A 20019-nucleotide genomic window follows, 5' to 3' on the forward strand; every position below is an offset into this window, starting at 1 on the left:
AAAAAATCGGGTCCTGCCATCTCATAGAAAAATTTTGCCCAAAAATTATTGAAAAGTAACATGCGAGGAGCTAATTCCCTTTCAATTATATGCCTGATCCTGGGTTGCCAGGTGCCCAGATTTGTCTGTAAAACCAAGACTTTTGACCCTTCGTCCAGATATTGGTCAGACACAGATTTTGCCCAGATTTTTGCTGAGAGTGCCCAGATTTTTGCTGAGAGTGCCCAGATTTTTGCTGAGAGTGCCCAGATTTTACAGACTTTCAAAATTGACAGATAAAATTAATATTAATGTATCAGATTTGATATGTAAGTGGCAGATTAGACTAAAATCTGGCTTGTATTCTTTGGTATGACCAATCAATCATTATTTTTTTTTTTAAATAAGCACGTACGTGGTAGGAAACTGTGTTTGTTATATAGTTATCAACTCGAAAATAACCCGAACACCATGGCACAAACACACACACACACACACACACACCCCTCCCCCCCCCCCCCCGCTCACACGATTCGCCAAATTTAATTTCTTGTTTAGTACCAAATTTGTGATTTTCCTTATGCACAGACACACACAGACTTTTTTTCAAAATTGCCCAGATTTTTCATCCTCAACACCTGGCATCCCTGGCCTGATCCCAAAAGCTTCCCAAATGCTCTAAACTCTAACCACTGACCACACTGACTGAACACTCGATTTCGTTTGTTGGATATTTTTAGTACGCAATATCGATTCCAGAGTGCCAGCTAGAAAGTTCCACTCAACTTAAAAAAAAAAATAAGACAATTTCTACGATAAAATCGGGCTAAATAGGACCATATATCCTACAGGGCATTTTTTGTCAAATTATGCAGGTTCGCCACCTACCTTCGGTATTGCGAACCTGTCAAATTTGAAAAAAAAAATCCAGAAAATAGTCTTTTTTTCCCAGGAATTTACCACTTGGGGCATTCTTCCCTACAGAAAATAGTTCATATGTCAGTGTGATCAGTGCTCTAACTATGGAGCATTTTGTTGCGCTCACGCGAAATTTCACCTCTTTCTACTGACTCAAGGAAATGCTTTCAGGAAGAAACGTAATTTGGTAAATTATAATCAAAACGTATGCAAACACATTGGAATGTGATTTGACATCTACCAAAAAAATCTATCGACCCAAAAACATCAATTTTCGTATGTGGTGAAAAGTAGGGTGCATTTCGTTTCGGGTTTTGGAATGCTAGCAAAGATTCGAACTTTCTACATGACACGCGCAGTCTGTGAAAAAGTTTTTAATAAAGGGACATAGCTGTGAAGCACGGTGTGAAGCAAGGTGTGTATGCACGAGGTGAAAAAAGAGAAAAACGGTAAACCGCCAAAGCCCCACTGAAAACAATATTCGCACTGTGAAAAAGGTAAAAAAACTACTGTGATGCCAGATGAACTTATTTTACAAAACTATAGTAAGTAATTTGTCAATCTTAAATTTCCATGTAAGGCGAAGAAATTCACTTCTTTAAAAAACTAGAATGTTAAAAACAATATGTTTTTTGTAAGTTCAATATAATTCTATTAAAAGATGCTTTAAGATGCTAGGGCAACAGACTTATTTTGAATCAGCTCACTATCTTGGACCACTAGGTTACATCTCTTATAAATCAATTCATTATGAAAAATTCGTTTTGGAGCAATATACATTTTTCCACACGATTTCCTTAGCCTTATGTTTTTCCATATAGAGCTCCTAAAGCTATCGTTACTCAATAAAATTACAATAAAATGAAAACTATTAAATTATTTAAGAAAATGAAGAATATATCGATCTGGCATCAAGGTTTTTGGCTTGGCGGCCGCTGCTCGCTCATTCGAGCGCTTCGACGGCGTTCAGTCTTGAAGAAGCCATCGACCGGTATAGCGTCTAGTCCTCGCTTGCTCTCGTTCCGCCAAGTTTCTCACTCAAATTCAGAGGCCAGTTCAAACAGTGTCAGTGAAAAAATCATTAGTCGCTGTGTGAAAAACTACTCAAGGGTTTTGAAGTCGGAAAATATTATCTTGCCCAGGATCTGTAGTTCTACGTGAATTGCCGATCTCAGCCTTAACGAGTAGAAAATCGATTTCTGCGAGTGCGACAGTAGTTCCCTTTTGTGAGTGAAAAGTTCTCTTGTCCGACGAAGAAAAAAGATGGCAGCCGTTACTTTTGACGAGAAAATTCTCGCTGCCAAGTCGATCATTTGCGACATCGAAGGCACAACCTCTTCCATCAGTTTCGTCAAGGTGAGTACCAAAACCGTTTCTGTTTGAAATTGTATACTTCCGGTTATCTGAATTCCTATCCGTTGTCTGGAAGCTTTCCGCTCGATATCTCTTTGTATTCCCTTTTCCGTTGCAAGTCTATCCTAACATAAAAGAACTCACCGGATTGTACCGTTTTTACCGGTCGATTACCGGCTTCCTTGAAATGCAATGAAAGTACATCACAACGTGGAACGAATACTTGAGAATCTAGCAAAGCGGGTTTTCAGCAAAGCAGCCACATTGAATCGAAAACGAGAAAACATGGAGGATTGCGTCCGTTTTTACCCTTAATGCCGCTTCCAACCACATGCTTCATTTTTCTCACCGAATGAACTAGATTCTCTCACTCCAGCCAGCGCCAGTATACCAGCAGCAGAAGCTGCTGGCTGGCGGCTTTGTGTGGAGCACAAGGAAAAAAAAGTCATCGATCTGTTTTGGGGCTGAGGCTCCGCCACCAGTTAATATCTCTTTTCTGGAATTTCCTTTTTTTTTTTCATCTACTTGTCTGTCCTTCTGCACCGGTACATTTCTGTACCAACACGTGAAAAGGATCTATCTCCAAAAGTAAACAAAAACCAATTTCAGTACCTCATGATAGGCCAACATTTGCACTACTTAACGGTAAAACCCTTTTCAGAAAATATTATTCCGTTACATTAAAAACTCAATTTGAGTAAAGGATCTATAAACATTCTCAAACCAGAACTGCCATCACGTTGATATACACCCTTTACTCCGGAAAATTTTTTCGCTACTACTCCGCAAACAAACTCAAAATAATCAATTTGACTCTTTATTGAACATAAAAACATAGTTACAAATGAATTCGAGCTTATAACTAGAGCTAAAAATAAGAAAATAGCAAAGGGTGTATAAACAGGTTAGACAAAATATTACGTGAGAAAGGTTCTATCTACGATAGCGCGTTGTTTTTTCATGAAAATTGATATTCCTCTATTCTAACACATAGTTCTCTGCTATCTGCTTCTAAAAATCGTTTGTCTTGCATAAAAAGCAAAAATTTCAAGTGATTCTTAGTTAAGGATTTAAAATAGATTTTATTTTATTCAAACGCATTTTCTTGATACGCCATATATGGAGATTGATCCTTTTTATGAGTTGGTAAAGATTTAACACTTTATTCAACATAAAAATATAGTTGCAAATGAACGCGAGCTTAAAACTGAAGCTAAAAATGAGAAAATAGCAAAGGGTGTATAAACAAGGGAGACAAAATATTACGTGAGCTAGGTTCTATCTACGATAGCGCGTTGTTTTTTCATGAAAATTGATATCCCTCTATTCTAACATGTAGAGGATGTTTCTTAAATTCGTTTGTCTTTCATAAAAAGTAAAAATTTCAAATGATTTTTAATTAGCGATTTAAAATAGGTTGTATTTTTTTCAAACGCGTTTTTCTCGATTCGCCATATATGGAGATACATCCTTTTCACGTGTTGGTACAGATTTCGTGTCTTTTTCCGCTATATCAGGGTCGTTTTTAGTAGGTTGTATGTTTTATAGAAGTTTTTTGCGAAAACTAAATTACCAATAATTTATTATGTTCTAAACCAAAAAGTTGTTTAACTTATCTTGATTTGAAAAAAATGAATGCATGAAAAAAGTTAATCGTAAAAGTTTTCATGTAGTACTGCTTTGGAGCAAGCGGGCCATTTAGCGTTCCACATTACGAATTCTCAACCGTACCAACAACAATACCCACAAGTGGCAGGTAAAGCGAGCGGAGGAACGATGGCACAAAATGGTTGAGCGCTACAATTTTTTTTCTGCATTTTAATTCAGCCTTGGCTGCGGTATCAGAAGTATCCCAACATCGAATGAAAAACATAAAGAAATGGATGGAACTAGTCGTACATTTCGCACACCGATAATGCAGCGCTGCCTGTTGACGCTCTCCTTGTTCTTGTGGTGGTATGCTTCCGGGAAAAATATGTACATATTCAAGAACATTCGGGAATCAACATGCTCCTCTTTGCTGTAAAGGCAGCATTCGAGGATGTTGAATGTATAGAAGTAGGGAACACGTTGCGATGATCCTTAACTTCTCCGGTATGCTTTGCACCATGTTTCGTTCCGTTTTCAACGACAGATGCCACGGTTATTGAATGAAACTGCTCTGTTGCTTCAATATCTGTCTCCGACACCTGCGCTTATAATGCGCTAAATTTGTTGGCTGATCAATGCGTTTTTTAGTGATCGGCTGAACATGAATTCAATAAATAACTTGATTTATAGACGTATAATGTTTAATTAAACAAAATTTAATGTTAAACTTCTGGGTTCCGAACGACAGGAAAATGCAAATAAAATCCAAGCACAAGATTTTTTGCGGGTCTTTTTCTTCTGCATGAAAAATCGTTAAAAAGTGTATAAAAGTATCGTATTACCAAATCAATATCGATTTATGTGCCAATTGTAAACAAACCCAGTTAAAAGAACTTTCTTTTTTACATCTAAAAATATGATCCTGTTTTTTCCAATTTTAGTATAAGTACAGCATTCACTCGTTAATCCGACACTTTTTAATTGAACACCCTCGGTAATCGGCCGTTTTAAGGATCTGAGTCGAAAGCCAGTCAGTTATACTCAATATAATCGGACGTATTGTAGAATTAATTCCTAAAATTCAAGTTCAAGTTCGGTAATTAGTCTATTGCTTCTGTGCTGAGTGATCCAGAAGGTGAACAGTTATTCTGAATTTCAAAGGACGCTCGCATTTTTTCGAATAGACTAAATGAGAAAACATCGCGGAAAGAAATTATGCTAAGTACCTACTTAGAAAAATGATTTGATATTATTTTCTGAAACTTTGAATGCGTTTTTCTCAAAACAGGTCTTGGCATACTGCCCTTTTAAAAAATCGAATTTGAAACACAAGGTAAAAATATCGTTTTGTAGCCCAATAATGTTGCAACTTATAGTGTTTTCGTTTATTGGCAGTGGCAACCTAGTTACCCACGAGTTTTGCCCTAACTGCTGTTATTATGTTCGGTTATTAATTCAGAAGTCCACTAGTTTTGCCCGAGATTTGAACCTCAAGCAGGCGGTTGCACCCCGTAAAAGTTGTCAGTGTTGGGGGTAAACATAAGGGTGAGTATAGCAACCATATATTTGCATCGTCCCGGGTAACGATTCTGTCCGTTTATTCAGAAAAAGTTTTGCCCCGCGCTAGTGGAAAAAACGAAAACGGCATTAGATAAGCGCTGATGTGGTCTAGCGTATAAACTGGCGCGAGTCTGGTAACAAAACCGTACTGGATTCAATTCCCGGTATCGGCAAAAAAATTTTTGGGGTCAAACCTCATAAGTTGGCGACAGGTACGATGTGTATAACTAATCGTAATAAATATTTCAGAGAGAATGCATAGAATCTGGAGATAATCTGAAATGACTATTGCAAGCGGAGTGGGTGCTAACCATTGTTTAGGACTCTCAAGGTTGAATGCCTTCCCTAGATGAACCGTCGGCCGTGGAAACATGGAAAGCAACTTGAAGGCCAATCACAGCCATAGACAGGACATTGCACCCGTTTGGGGAACTATGTATACATACAATAACTGCACCTGCAATTGTCATTCGAGGCATCGAGACGTTTAGGCCTTATGAATGCAATAATAAAAAGAATTACTATTTTAACGTCGAAACTTAAAAAGTCTCGAACTGCACTCGCATTAGCGGGTGGCAATTTCATGTTAGAATTTCGAAAACAGATCACATACAATTTGTAGATTGGCCAAACAAAACTGACCTGTGCAAAATGTCAAGCTTAATCGGATTTGATTTAGGAATGCCTCAAAGTATCGTTTTTTTTACCCTCAAAAATCACCCAAGGGGGGGCCAAAGTTGTTTTCTTAAGGCTAATTTTTAATTTTTTTCAAGCAAAAAGAGGATAGAAATGGAAACATGAAAATGAATGGAATTAAGAGTCGAAGATCAATAGCTTTTGGAAACAGGTAGAAGATTTCGAATATATAATCCAAGTCTATCACAGCTAGTGATCTCTCACTGGGACGTCGGGTGTCTTCCTCGGGCCCGAAGGGTTGCTATTGAATACTCTCTGGCGACAAGATGGTCCTAACACGATCAAACAATGTACTCGATGTCATGGTAACATCGGTTGTATCTACACAAATTGCTGCGCCACAACCGCACTTAAGTAATAATGGCTGGACATGAGACGGGAAAACTCAGATTAGATTTATTAAACCAGGGTTTAAGGCTTACCTTTGGGACAATCAAGTGAAACCACCGACCCAAGTCATATAGATCTGTTTCTCCAAACATTAGACTACGCGGGTTCAAATGCTCATTTGAGGGATACCATATGAGGTATGCGTTTCGACAAAACTTTCCAACTCAGCGAGATACCTAGATAGTACCTTTTTCATAAAGGCGATAATATGCCCAAAAGCCGCTTTAGTATCATTGTGTTGATAAGTTTATTCTAGTTGTCCTTCCAGCAGGTTATACGAAACCCTTAATTTTTTTTCCCGCACACATTACGCTGTTTTGACATTAGTTGATTTTGTTGGAAACAGAGCTAAAGTTATTTTTAATTTTTATATCCATTCTCCAATAAAGGGCAAGGACAACCGAAAAGATATTCGCATTTCTTCTCCGACATTTGCTTGACTATTAGCTGCCTACCATACCACCGGTCAGTAGTGTGCAACACAGTTCGTAGAACTTTGCGCACATAAAAACCGGTTCCCGTTGGGTGGGAGATAGAAGTCTTAGCATATTTCGTTGAGAGCTTGGCGCTTTAAACCACCACCATCACCAGCAAACTTGGACCATGAAGATGGGACTCGGTCCCAAGCCCACCAGACAAGAGGGGCTTTAGTTTACTGGAGCCACACTATTTCATGTACTGGTCGTGTGGTACGAGGGGAAACAGCTCCTCATCCATTGATCGTCCACACATTGAGAGCACTTTCTCGTGCCCCGTTGATTCGCAAACTGAGCGAAGCAGTGTGATTGTGGTGGGCTCAGGGAATCCAGCGACGTCTGAACGAAACATGCCACGAAAACGCCGGCCGGGTTTATACCGGCATCTCGCTATGAATTTAAAGGGTCATTCGATGATTACGTACCTACTACTTTTTTTGTAACTAATGGATTAAAGATGAATGAAATAAACAATTTAGCACTGCATTGCAACAGTTTATTTAAAATATTTTTATATAGTGCCTAGCTACCTTTTCTGTTAACGGTGTTATGTAAATACATTTGTTTAAAAACTACATAGTTAATCGTAAAACTGAAAGCTAAGCTGAATACTTATTTAGGTTGTCATTCCACAGTTTGATGTCTTCTTAAAGTATAGTTTCTATGGACGGTCTCATGCAGCCAGGTCAACGGATACGCGCTATGGTGTCTTGGTTTCCTCCCTGCTCCACCTAGCGTTTCTAGGGTCCCGGTCGGTGCTTCAGCTCATTCGCTCATGGTGATTCTGAATCATATCGTGGGAGAAGTAAATAGTATAGGTAAACGAGCGAACAGAAGACACACGGGAACGATGCTTGCAGAACTGTTGAGCGAGCGTTGAATGTGTTGTGTAGGGCCATAATTTATGTGAACACGGTAATGTTAATTAACTTTCGAGTGGTAGGTTGGGATGGAATGGATACGGTTCGATGTCTTCATAGGCGCGCTACCTATTACTCAAATGTACCACAAACACATGGACCAAGATATTTTGGCAATCGCTTTAGATAACTGGTTTATGTATGTATGGCATTATATTGTGGGTGAGCCGTCAAATGTCTTTGGTTGTTTAAATAGCTTGTGATAACATACTTTTTCTTGGCTGTAATAGTAAACGGTTTATATGTAGTTAAATGACTTCATCATTTAATCTTGAAATTAAAGGACGGAACTATAGCGCTGATGTGGTCTAGTGGATAGGCTGGCGCGAGTCTGGTAACCCAGGCGTACTGGATTCGATTCCCGGTATTGACAAGAAAAACTTTTGGGTTCGAATCCCATAAGTTGCCGACAGGTGAGATGCTTGGGGAGTAAGTAGTGGCCAGTTTCGAACCCACCCTTGTCCTCCAACTGGTATCCGGAGGGTTGGTTTATTATCTTGAACTGCATTCTGTCCATATCTAGTTGGATATAATGAAGTGCATGCTGGTCCAACCAACGTCTCAAGTCTCTTCTCCAATACTATTTCTAATTTTCATTTCCAGCGTCAGCTCCCCGAGCTATTTAAACGCCACAAAAAAAAATCGAAGATCCGTTCTAATTTGTGGCATACTCTCATGAATTCTTAGTATAATTCTCATGAATTCTTTGTTCCCACAAAAGTAGCAAGACAATTTGTCCGTTGTAATTTCGGCATTCTCGCAATTCGGATCATGATCCCATGAACTCTTAATGGCTACCGAAAGAAAGAAGACGATCATAAGCATTAGCAGATGTAGAACTACAAATCATTACTTCTCTGCATCTGATAATGCTTGGAATCGTCTCCTTTCTTTCAGGAACCATTAAAAAATCGTCAGATCATGATCCGGATTGCAAGAATGCCGAAATTTCAACCGACAAAATTCCTTGTTATTTTAGCGAGAATAACAATTCATGGAAATTTTCTCGCCGATTAAGATATTATTTAGTTAATTATCACAAATTCGGACGGATCTTCGAACTATTGTGCCTTAAATCCGAAATTACTGCTTGAAACCGAGAAAAACAATATTCCCATTGGATTTCCTACTTGTCGTGCTACAAAACACCCTGGCATCGCACTTTCTAACGGCGTGTTCGTAAATTGATTTTTTCTATCGAAGTGATGCTGGCGTTCGTAAATTAAACAAACTGTATGCAAAAGCATTTGAAGGTGATTTGACATCAACCAAACAAATCGATGCATCACCCGAAAAATCAATTTACGAACGCGCCATAAAGCGCTCAGTATGTCAGGTCTGCGCAATGATGTCGCGTGAACAAGACGCAAATGAACGCGCTGCTTGTCGCTTCAGTACAACAGCACCATTTTAGCAACGCAGCCGGTCGTCTCTATGAGAAAAATAAATAAACATAAATATCAACCTGGATGGCTACTGGAAAAAAGATAAATATAAAAAAGGCGAATATGGTTGACTGAAATGAATTCCTTGGATTAGAAACTATCAATTTTGGTTCGTAAACTTCAAAAATTTCGTTTCTAGATGAAAATATTTGCCCATTAAGTTCAAGTGCTTCGAAAAATGTTGATCGCGTTCTTCAAATGTAAATATTTCAAACATTTTATAATCATGGAAACGTATGGTACTGTTGTCCTCGTTTCTTGTTCCCTATGTTCCAGTTGTCTCTGCATCCAATACTGCTCAATGAGCCCGGCTGAGTTGAGATGAGTAGTAAATATACTTTTACTACTCACCGGGATGCTGACAAGATCTGGCTGTGTACCTAAATGTCATGAGCATAAACAGCAAAAAAAATGTAGATGGCGTTCAGTTCGGTCTGGTCGACTCCTGGCCATATACAGTGTCGGACAATAGAATTGGACCACAGCTCAATCCAAAACAGAAAGTGACAAAACTTTGAGAAAAAAAATTCCATTTAAGTGCATCAAACCATTTTCAAATTGTAAATTCCATTCTTCGAAGAAATTAAAATCATCCGTAGTTAAAACAATTGTCCTTTATTTAAAAATGCGTTTTAAGCATACTTACTGACTAAAATAAAGCGATATAAAATAGGATCGCTTTAGAATTCATGGTAAAAAAATTAAAAAAAAGAGGAAATTCATACCGTGATCGATTTGCAGGGTAGGGTTCGTGGTATAACCCTTATTACGCATCACTTCTCGCACCCGGTTCGGCATCGACTCTACCAGCTTTTGGCACGGCATCGGGATAGCGTCCCACACCGCCTGGATTCTCTCCCACAGCTGCTGCTTGTTGTTGGATTTTTCGGTGTACACCTAACGTTTAACTATTTCCCATAAGTTCTCTATGGGATTGAGATCAGGGGACTGTGCTGGCCACTCCATAACGTCTACCTTATTATCCTGGAACCACTTTTTAACCGTTTTAGCGGTATGTTTGGGGTCGTTGTCCTGCTGGAACTGCCACTCGGCGTGTGGCAGCATTACTTCCCGAAGTATCTGGGCGTAGAGATGCTGGTCCATAATCCGGTCGATCCAGTACAAGGGACCCACCCCGTACCAAGAAAAGCACCCCCACACCATGATGCTACCTCCTCTATGTTTGAATGTTTTATTTGTATACTGGGGGCGGCCGGTCAGTTCCCGTTTTCCGGTGCTGTGAAGCGCGCTGAAAACGAAAGTTTTCGACCTTCCTAAGTAGTCGGCAATCTCGCGTTGGCTTTTGTCAGCCTTGTACAGATTCCGGATGATCGCTCGCTGGACCTCCGTGCAGTGCTGTGCCCGACCCATCGCTTTTTCGCTGAAATCAGTGTAGGAAGAAGAAAATCTTTATTTTTTGTTTGTTTTCATGTTTTGCATGATTAATTTTATGGGAAATACTTACCAGGACACGAAAATGGAAAAACAACACCTTTTCTTCAAATCTAGAGCGCTGAAAATGCCGGAACAGCCGAAGAGCTGGTCTTATTTTATGGCGCGACTTTTTTCACCCTCTGACAGATTTCTGGTCGAGTAGAAAAAACGGGTTGCTTTGATTGCAACAAACGTGCAGTATACAAAGTTGGCATACTACAATAAGTGCTTGCCGCTAGGTGTCGCATATTATTATAATTGAATTGGCAGTTAAACACGTTCGTCGCCACGTCACCCATATTCGGCAGACGGGTGTATTTCCTGGGGGGGCCCGTCACATCAAAAAGCAGATGACGCTCTCTTACTTGAATTTACCGCTCAGCTTCGCCACACGTTTCAAATATGGGAGTTCTCCCTCTTTGCTTTCTCTCTCTGAAAATTTCTTTGGGCCCGGCTAGCAAAACTACCAAAATGAGCGTGGCGACGAACGTGTTAAAGGTGATTCGAATATTTTGCATTAGAGCGGTCCTATTCTATTGTCCGACACTGTAAGAGTATTTTAAAACCGCTTTGCTTGCTCGTACTACCTTGAATCAAATTTCTCCATTCATCAATATTTTGTACGAGTTCCACTCTGGTGATGAAAACGGTTCTTGACATTCGAGTCGTTTTGTTATACGAAAACTGCTTTCCGAAATTTTATACTTCTTTCTAAAAGCGTCAAAGCGTTTCATGTAAGCTTACAATTCTGATAAAGATATATCTTACGAAAACAGCAACTATTGAAAGAAATCTAAGATGTGCAAATTTTGCAAATAAGAACGAAAACAAACCATATTAGGTAGTTCACGTTTAGGTTTGAGATATTAATATGACCCCCAGGATTATTCGCTCGACATTAGATTACCACCGATGGGTTGGGTTGTGTTGTAACCTTCCTTATGTTCATTTGTTTGCGGTTTCTGACGATATCTCCACTTTCGTAATCGAAGCGGAAAGGGGAAAAAGTGATGGTAGGAAATTATTCCATGCTACAACTCGAGACACGTTGGGCCAGGATTGACATCCAGCATCTCATAAAGGTGAAAGAGAGGTGAGAATGAGGGGAAGGATAGGTAACTTATATCAAACTTCACGAAAACAAAGGTCGACGCAACGGAAGACTGAGTTCTCGATGTATTGTGTTCGCCAAAATCTGTTACCAAATTGTCTGATATCTGATTTTTTTTTGTTATTGAAATAACGGAAGCCTTAGAATTACATGTAACTCACTGTAACTACAATGTCAAGAATAGAAAACGATATCGTTCATTGATTTGAAAAATATGTATTCACTCGAATAAAAAAAATCTTCATTAGTAAAATCACGAGAGTGAAAATTCCGGATTTCCGCTAGCGATAAAATAATGTTAACATCCATTTAATTGAAATTGGAACTACGAAAGGATTGAGAGACATAAATGGACGGATCGGAGAAAACCGGGGGCAGATGTTTTCCCAGAAGTTGTTTTTTCGTTCATGCCATAAAATGCATCTGCCGAATAGGAAAAAGGTTGAACGGCGGGACGTTTTGGTGGGTTAGCTAGCTCGCTGCTTGTGCATTTTGTAGTTTAATTTTTCTCAAGATCGGCTGAACACTAACGACTGACTTGTGGTGGCAGCTGATATTCTCTCCCGGAGTGAAGTGGATTAATGGAAACCACCCATTTATGATTGATTTTTTATCAGATTTTTCATTAGACGAATTGAAATTCCAGTTCCAAGCTGTTGTGAAAGTGCTACTAAATTATACGAAGCGGTGAAATTTTTTGCTAATTGATTGCTAATCGATCGCCACTTTTACCTGTTTAGAATTTGGCGTTACAAATTTTACTGTTTTTTTTTTTGACAAATTTAACTGGTCATAACTGGTACCTTGTTTCCATTCAATACCATACCTTACTCTTCAAACAGAATAAAAAGAGTTTTCTGGTAACTTGTTAATTTACAACTATTTTAATAAATGCCTTTTACTTAAAAAGTTTTTTGGTGCCGAATGCATTCATTTCAATAAGTTAGTAAAGAACGGCGCCGTTATCGTCGCGGCGACTCAATTGGAAATTTTTTACCAAGTGAAAGGAAGGGGGGTTTATAGGGGTATCTTTGATTTCAGTTTTCCATTAGGGTTCGGTGGCGGCCTCCTGTAGCTGTGGTTTCGATAGCTACGGCTTAGCGGAACTTGTTGTACGGGGAAATCGTTAACGGTTTTCGTCTTTGTTCTATCTCCTATCACTTACTGTTTCGAACAATTGAATTCTATCAAAAGTGATACTAATGCATTGTAATTCACTTTTTTCTCGTTCTTATAGGATGTGCTGTATACATATGTGCAGAAACACCTGGAAGAGTACCTGAAGGCACACTGGAGTGAGGATGCTACCAAAACGGTGGTAGCCGCGCTACGCGAACAAGCCGATGAGGACAAGAAGGCCGAGGTTGAAGGCGTTGTACCTATCCCTGCTGAGGTAAGTTGAGAGATAATTCAATGATGATTAATTTTGTTTTATTTGGGAGAAAATGGCCTTGTTTGCACTTAACTTACTAGGTTCGATGCCGAAGATATTCCACGAAAACCCATTAATTTTTTTTGGTAATCCACTGAACAAAGATTACCTTGAATCTGTGGTGTATTATACATCTCATCGAGATCTTTTCAATGCTTCCCCAGGACTCCGAAGATATCATCCCAGAAATTGTCAAAAACGTCGAATGGCAAATGTCGTCGGACCGCAAGGTTGGTGCTCTAAAAACTCTGCAGGGTCTAGTTTGGGCCCAGGGCTACAAAGACGGAACCATCAAGGGACAGTAAGTGTCGAGTTACTCAAATTGTTTGTGATATGAAAATTTTTTTTATCGCAATTTGTTGGTTATTGTTTATACCTTTGGTTCAAAATCTTTAAAAACATCCAAACCCCTCTGTTGTTAAAATAGCGTCTACGAGGATGTTGTCAAGTCTTTGGAACAGTGGACCGAGGGCGGACGAAAGGTTTACGTCTACTCCAGCGGTAGTGTCGATGCCCAGAAGCTGCTGTTCGAGCACAGTGAGCACGGAGATTTGGTCAAATATTTCACCGGCTACTACGACACCAAGATTGGGGCCAAACAGGAAAAGGACAGTTATGCTGCAATTCTCAAGAACATCGAGGCTTCTGCCGAAGATGCGCTCTTCCTAACCGACGTCATCGCCGGTAAGTTATATGTTTGAGAAAAAGAACCTGCCATTGATTTTCATTTGTGTGGACTGAATTAAAAATCTTTGCAGCATTATTAATAGATTCGTAAAACATTGATTTTTTCATCAACTAATTTATTATTCTGAATATAATTTTTAATTCAACACAGAGGCTAAAGCTGCCAAAGAGGCCGGTTTGAATGTGGTCGTCCTGGAGCGACCAGGAAATGCCGAAATTTCCGAAGATGACCGCAAAGACTTCACAGTGGTCAAATCCTTTGCCGAAATCCCATTCTCTGCCGAGAAGGCCGAAACGGAGGAAGCCAATGGCAATGCCAAGCGCAAGATCGATGAAACCGTTGCTGAGGAGGAAACCGACGAAGCTCAGGTATATCCTAATAAGCACTAATTTTTTTCCTTTGCTATTATTTCTATCATACAAAAACACTGCATTTACTACACCACCCCAAAACCTCGAAGATACGAAGAAAAAAAATCAAGAATCATGCACACTCATCACTCAGATAAGATTGATGAGCTTGTATGTGGTAACTTAGTAATAATCACTGCATTTAGATGGTAATGGTAATTCAGAAGATTTTTTTTAAAGTTCAAGATTACTCGTTCATCGATCGGAAGAAACAGTGAAATTCTTAACGTAAGATATAAACCAATGTATAACATATTTCATCTCTGGATTATTTAAGACCCCAAATCACATATTTGACGTTGAAAACTACTGGACTGAACAATATCCAAGAAGAAAAAAAATTGATATTCGTTTTTGAGTGTCAATACATCGGAAATCCACCTGATTATCTTTAATGTATTATGATATCGTAAAATAATTGGTTAGGTTTCTTCCTATCTCTTGATTCATTTTGTGATATGCGAATCTTGCTAAGAAACCGTTTTTACAAAGATTTATCACATCTCAAACCCAGAAAGGATTCTCACACACCCCACACTGGTCCAGAGTTATCAGTATCAGAATTTAAAAAAAAGTTCACACATATTTCTATTTAGAGAGAGATCAAAATTAACGTTTAGTAATAACGAAACAAATGAGGAAAGATTCCTCACTCTAGTACAACTACTTTTAATGTTAAAATTAATCATAAAGTGTGCAGTGGATAAAAAAGATGAAAAAACCAATAAAAGTATTGTCACTTCAAAAACAAATAATGGAATCAACAAAACACACAACACGCCTACGTACGAGAGAAATAACATTTCATGCCGCAATTGATTGTACTTAGTATTTTAGAAAAACGGTGGAAGATTAACTAAAAGTTGATGTTATTAGAATTTCTTGTAATGTCACTACTGCAGCCAACAAAACTAGAACAAGAAAGATAAAAAAACAAATCTTAAGGCCAAGAAGTGAGTGTTTTGAAGCCTTTTGAAGCGTAATGTTCACTCCTGGAAACACAACAATTAAGAAACTATTCGTGAAACAAAAAAAAAGAGTAAATAAATGAAACATTCCGAATCCGCCGAGTTCGGAATGCTTTTCCTTGCTGCGAGGAATGAAGGAAATTCGATTTTTCATAAATAGAACGTATCGTACTTGCATGAAAAAGCTTTCCGAATTCAAAGGATTCGCGGATGGTTTGCAAACAGAAGAACTAATCGGTCGTGTTTATTCAAAATTTCGGTTGTCCAATCCTCGGTTCCATGGTGTTTTTCCTTTCTCCGTTTGCGTTGGATCATGTTGTTTTGGTCTAACGCGGAACAAAGGAATCTCCATTTTTCTCTTGTGTTCAAAATTTGCGGTGCTTCCCGGTGTTGTTGGCTCGTCCTAAGCGTCTGGTTAGTTGCGTTTTCTTGTTTGTCTGTTGATATCAAGTTTGATTCTGTATGTTGCATTCTACTAAACGCTGCCTTGTTTGATGTTTCTCCGCGGGAAAGACAGCTTATATTACTGTGTCGTCGAAACCAATAACAATTTATCATTCTAAATAAGCTAGCGAAAAAGGCTTTATCAAACAGTATATACTTTTTGGTTATTTTTTATCTTTATCTTTTATTTGATCTATCTAGGGGGTATAATTGATCGCACAAATGGTATCGAAGAACTCTGAAACGCTAGAAACAAACTAGTGATTTGCTGATATCTTAGCAAAAAACACGTATTCGATAAAAGAAATGTGTCATTGGATCAACTGATAACCATAACATTAATGCAATCGTTGTGTCAATTACATTGTACCAGCCATCCATCATCTATCGTCATTATAATCATCACATACATACAAGTTTGAAAATGCTTTTATTTCGGGTCTTACTGGGCCACTTCTTTCTACTAAAAACTGATGTAAACTTTTCTATATTAATGTTCTTGCTTCAGAGTTGGTAACTGCTGAGAAATCCGCTAATTCTTGGTACATCCATGAACTCAATCACCAAGTTAATTTACTTACTACAACTGTTCTATTTCCTCTATGCAACATGATAATTCTATGCGCTATACCTATATGTACTCTTAAGGTTAAGAACTAAGGCACTCAAATGTTTTGAGCTTAATCGTGAATTAAGAAAGAATTTAAGAAATATTTGTATCTCAATAATAAATGAAATGAAAGAAAAACGAAGATTGCTCCCCTCCAGCATGTATTTCGACCAGAAGAGAGTGGATTACATTTTCTCTTCTCTCAATATCGTCTCTTTAAATGGTTTCGGTCTTGGGTAAAATGGGAAGCTCTTAGCCACCTGGTGGCTAAAATTGTGACTTTCTCTATCCGAGACAAAAACCAATGTATGCAATGTTAAAGAAAGTACGCAAGCACATGTACTTTCTCAAAAGCGATGGAAAGTATTGTGTTCAGTTTTGGCTGATTCTTGTTTGGATTTTAAAATTTAAAGCTTCATATTTATTTATATTTATTTTATTTTTTTTCAAATAGCAAAACTAACGTTTACTTTTTCTTCTTCCATTTTTTTTTTACTTTTAACTTCCCATAACAGCCTCCATCCAAAGTTGCTAAAGTGAACGAAGATAAAAAATCAGCTGATGCTGAGAAGCCGGAAGATGCCCCGGTAGCAGCTGAATCGATGGACACCGAAATGACCGACGGTGCTACAGCAACCACAAAAACGGTTGAAGACGACAAACCTTCCACGGAAGCCATGGTAGAAGATGAGAAGAAGGAAGTTGCTGAAGAAAAAAAATCCGATGACGAAAAAACCGAAGACAAACCAGAGGAAAAAATTGAAGAAAAAACGGAGGCGGCTGAAAAAAAGGAACCAGAATCTGCTACCAAAGAAGAGGAAAAGATGGAAGTTGATGCTGAAGAGATTGCTGTTGAAGAGAAGAAAAAGGAAGAGAACAAGACTGAAGAGGTTGTTGCTGCAGCGGAAGAAAAAGGTATTTATTTTCTTTTTACTGCTTTTAGTTAAGTAAAAAAATCTTACAATAAACTTAATTTGGATTGGAATAGCAGAGTTTGATGATAAGTTTTCCAAAGCACATGTTAGTCTCCGAACGAAAATGAATATTTGCTTGAATGGCCATTTGATTGTACATCGAAACTAATGTTCTTAATTATTTATGTAGTTCTTATATTTATTTGTGTTGTGTATATGATTCATCCTTTGAATTTTTAAATTAAATTGCTTATGTCTGATAATTCGAATAGTTAGTACTTCACATCTGTATGATAATAAATATATTTATTCTTTTATTCTGCAGTTGATGCTTCTAAAGCAGAAGACAAAGTCGAACCTGTTGTAGAGTCTTCGGACAATAAGAAAGAAGACGAAACCAAAAAGGATGCTCCAGAAGCTAATGATAAAACGGAAGCAAAACCAGAAGAAACGGTAACAACAGCTACAGCCGAAGAGTCAAAGAAGGTTGAATCTGTTGAAATAGTAAAACCGGCAGAGGAAACCAAAGGAGAAGAAGAAGAAGTAGCTACAACAACCACTTCGGAGTCAGTGGCCGCGGAAGTTGTCACAGAAGCTAAGGAGGAAACAGATTCGGCAGTAACGTCATCAGAAGAAAGCAAGAAATCGGACACAGCCAAGGTAGAAGAAAGTACCACTGTGGCAGCTGAAGAAGTGTCCACAACAACCTCCGATGCCAAGGAAAATGGTAAGCATGAGAATGGCAAGGAGACCAACGGCAAGGAAGAATCTCGCGTTCCTGAGAATGGCAACCACGACGAGAAAGCAGACAGCGACAAAGAAAACGACAAGGCCTCGTCGAACGTCGAATCGGAAGCAACTCCCGCGACCAACGGAGACAATACCTCTGATAAAAACGACAGCGCTGCCACCATTCCGACGACGGAAACAGCTGAAGAGCTGAAAGCTAAAAAGGCAATTGAAACTGCAGAAGCCACTCCGACGCCACCGGTCGAGGCGGAATCTTAAATGACTTTCGCGTCCAAAACGCTCTCTAGTATTCACAACATTAAATAATCATCCGTTGTATAAGTAGGTAAAAATGCTGTAGAGAGTGCGCGTTACGATACTTTTCCTGAAGAGAAAGGCGAAAACACAAAAAGTAACAATGCAACTTGACAGTAAAAGTAAATAATTACAATTTTTATATAAATATTTATATTAGCAGGACAGATAACAAAAAACTAATCCCATAAATACGAGCCTCTCATCAATCGAAACAAAAAAGAAAACAAAAGTCAAAGCAAACCTTTAAACAATTCATTGAACATACTTAAAAGACTAGAAACATGGTATTCATCCTTTTGAATTCTCGGAACTTTTCGAATTCTTTTGTAACTTTTGAACACACAATTGTCAGTAGATTACTATTCTATAATCCTCAATTATGTAATTTCAAAAGAATTAGAGAGGAACTTGTTTTGACAGATCTTGACCTAGGAACATATATATTTTTAATTTTTTGTGTCTGAAAGCCGTTCTTCGAAAGTAAAATCTGTATCGAATAAACGATGTATTTGTATGACATTTTTTCAAATAGAAAAACAAGCAAAACGTATCTCATGAACCATCTTGGTGGCAGTATTGCTGATCACATTCGCATTTTTACAACTTTTTATCCCGGAAATCTAGAAGAAAAAAAGCTCATGTACACGTGTCTTCCCCGTGAATCACAGGAGAGAACAAAAAAAAACTGAAGATAAGACAAACAACCAACTCTAACTGAAGACTAACACAGAAATTTTATAGTTCCTCGTGATAATTTCTATAGAAATTCACGTAAACACTAAACGTGAAACTTGCCCAACAGCAACAGCGAAACAGTGCGTCGTCGAGAGGCAGAGAGTAGGGAACATTATTAACAACTAGCGCATGGAAAAATGAACCACCATAAAAGACTGCCAGGACACCCCACTTAAAATATTTTTGATTCTCTCTTTCTCTCGGTTTGTTGCACTCCAATAAAAAAAATGTGACTCATTGAAATGAAATCAATATAAAAAAAACGCTAAAAATAAATGATCAATCAATCAGTATTACCAAAAAACTGTTTTTGATTCCTAAAAAATGAGTACGAAGACGTGAAATTTTCGACATTTTGTTCTAGATGTAAAAAAAACTCGAAATTTAAAATATAAACGGTGATCACATTTACACTCGTTGAGTACATGGCGGCATTTTTGAAAAAAAGGCATACCTTAAATGTTGTTGCTCTCATCAAATCCGGACGGAAGCGTGATGTTGAGTAAACGTAATAAATCAGAAAGAGAACAGATGAAACAGAAACACGAATATGTAATTGAAAGGCCAATGTAATAATGGACTGTGTATAAACAAAACAAAAAAAACTAACGAAGCGCAAAACAAACACTTAAAACTGAACAGAACAAACGAGAGATCTGTAAGACGGAAAAAGAAAATAAACTAACCAGTAATATTTTAAGAATTATTTAAAAACACCAACCCACACTGGGTTTGCCTTGTGAGAAAGAAACATCCTTTTTTTTGTGGGTTATAAAAACGGTATAGTATATCTACATACATTTCAACATTTGATTAGCTGTTATTTGGACTTTCTTAACGGTGTTTGATTAATTCGTTGATTGGTTTCTGTTTTTTTTTTTATTAAAGTTATTATACTA

General features: G+C 38.2%; 1 protein-coding gene across 1 annotated transcript; it reads left to right on the plus strand.

The window, feature by feature from the left end:
- Positions 1-1856: 1856 nt before the first annotated feature.
- On the plus strand, positions 1857-19836 carry LOC129759465 (enolase-phosphatase E1). The gene is made up of 7 exons (XM_055756929.1): positions 1857-2253; positions 13110-13265; positions 13469-13605; positions 13732-13988; positions 14143-14360; positions 16940-17339; positions 17664-19836. The coding sequence occupies exons 1-7, from the start codon at positions 2161-2163 to the stop codon at positions 18344-18346; spliced, it is 1944 nt and encodes a 647-aa protein (XP_055612904.1). The 5' UTR covers positions 1857-2160; the 3' UTR covers positions 18347-19836.
- Positions 19837-20019: the final 183 nt, after the last annotated feature.

The sequence above is a fragment of the Uranotaenia lowii genome, unplaced genomic scaffold (assembly GCF_029784155.1).
Source record: "Uranotaenia lowii strain MFRU-FL unplaced genomic scaffold, ASM2978415v1 HiC_scaffold_161, whole genome shotgun sequence".
NCBI classification, from domain to species: Eukaryota; Metazoa; Arthropoda; class Insecta; order Diptera; family Culicidae; genus Uranotaenia; species Uranotaenia lowii.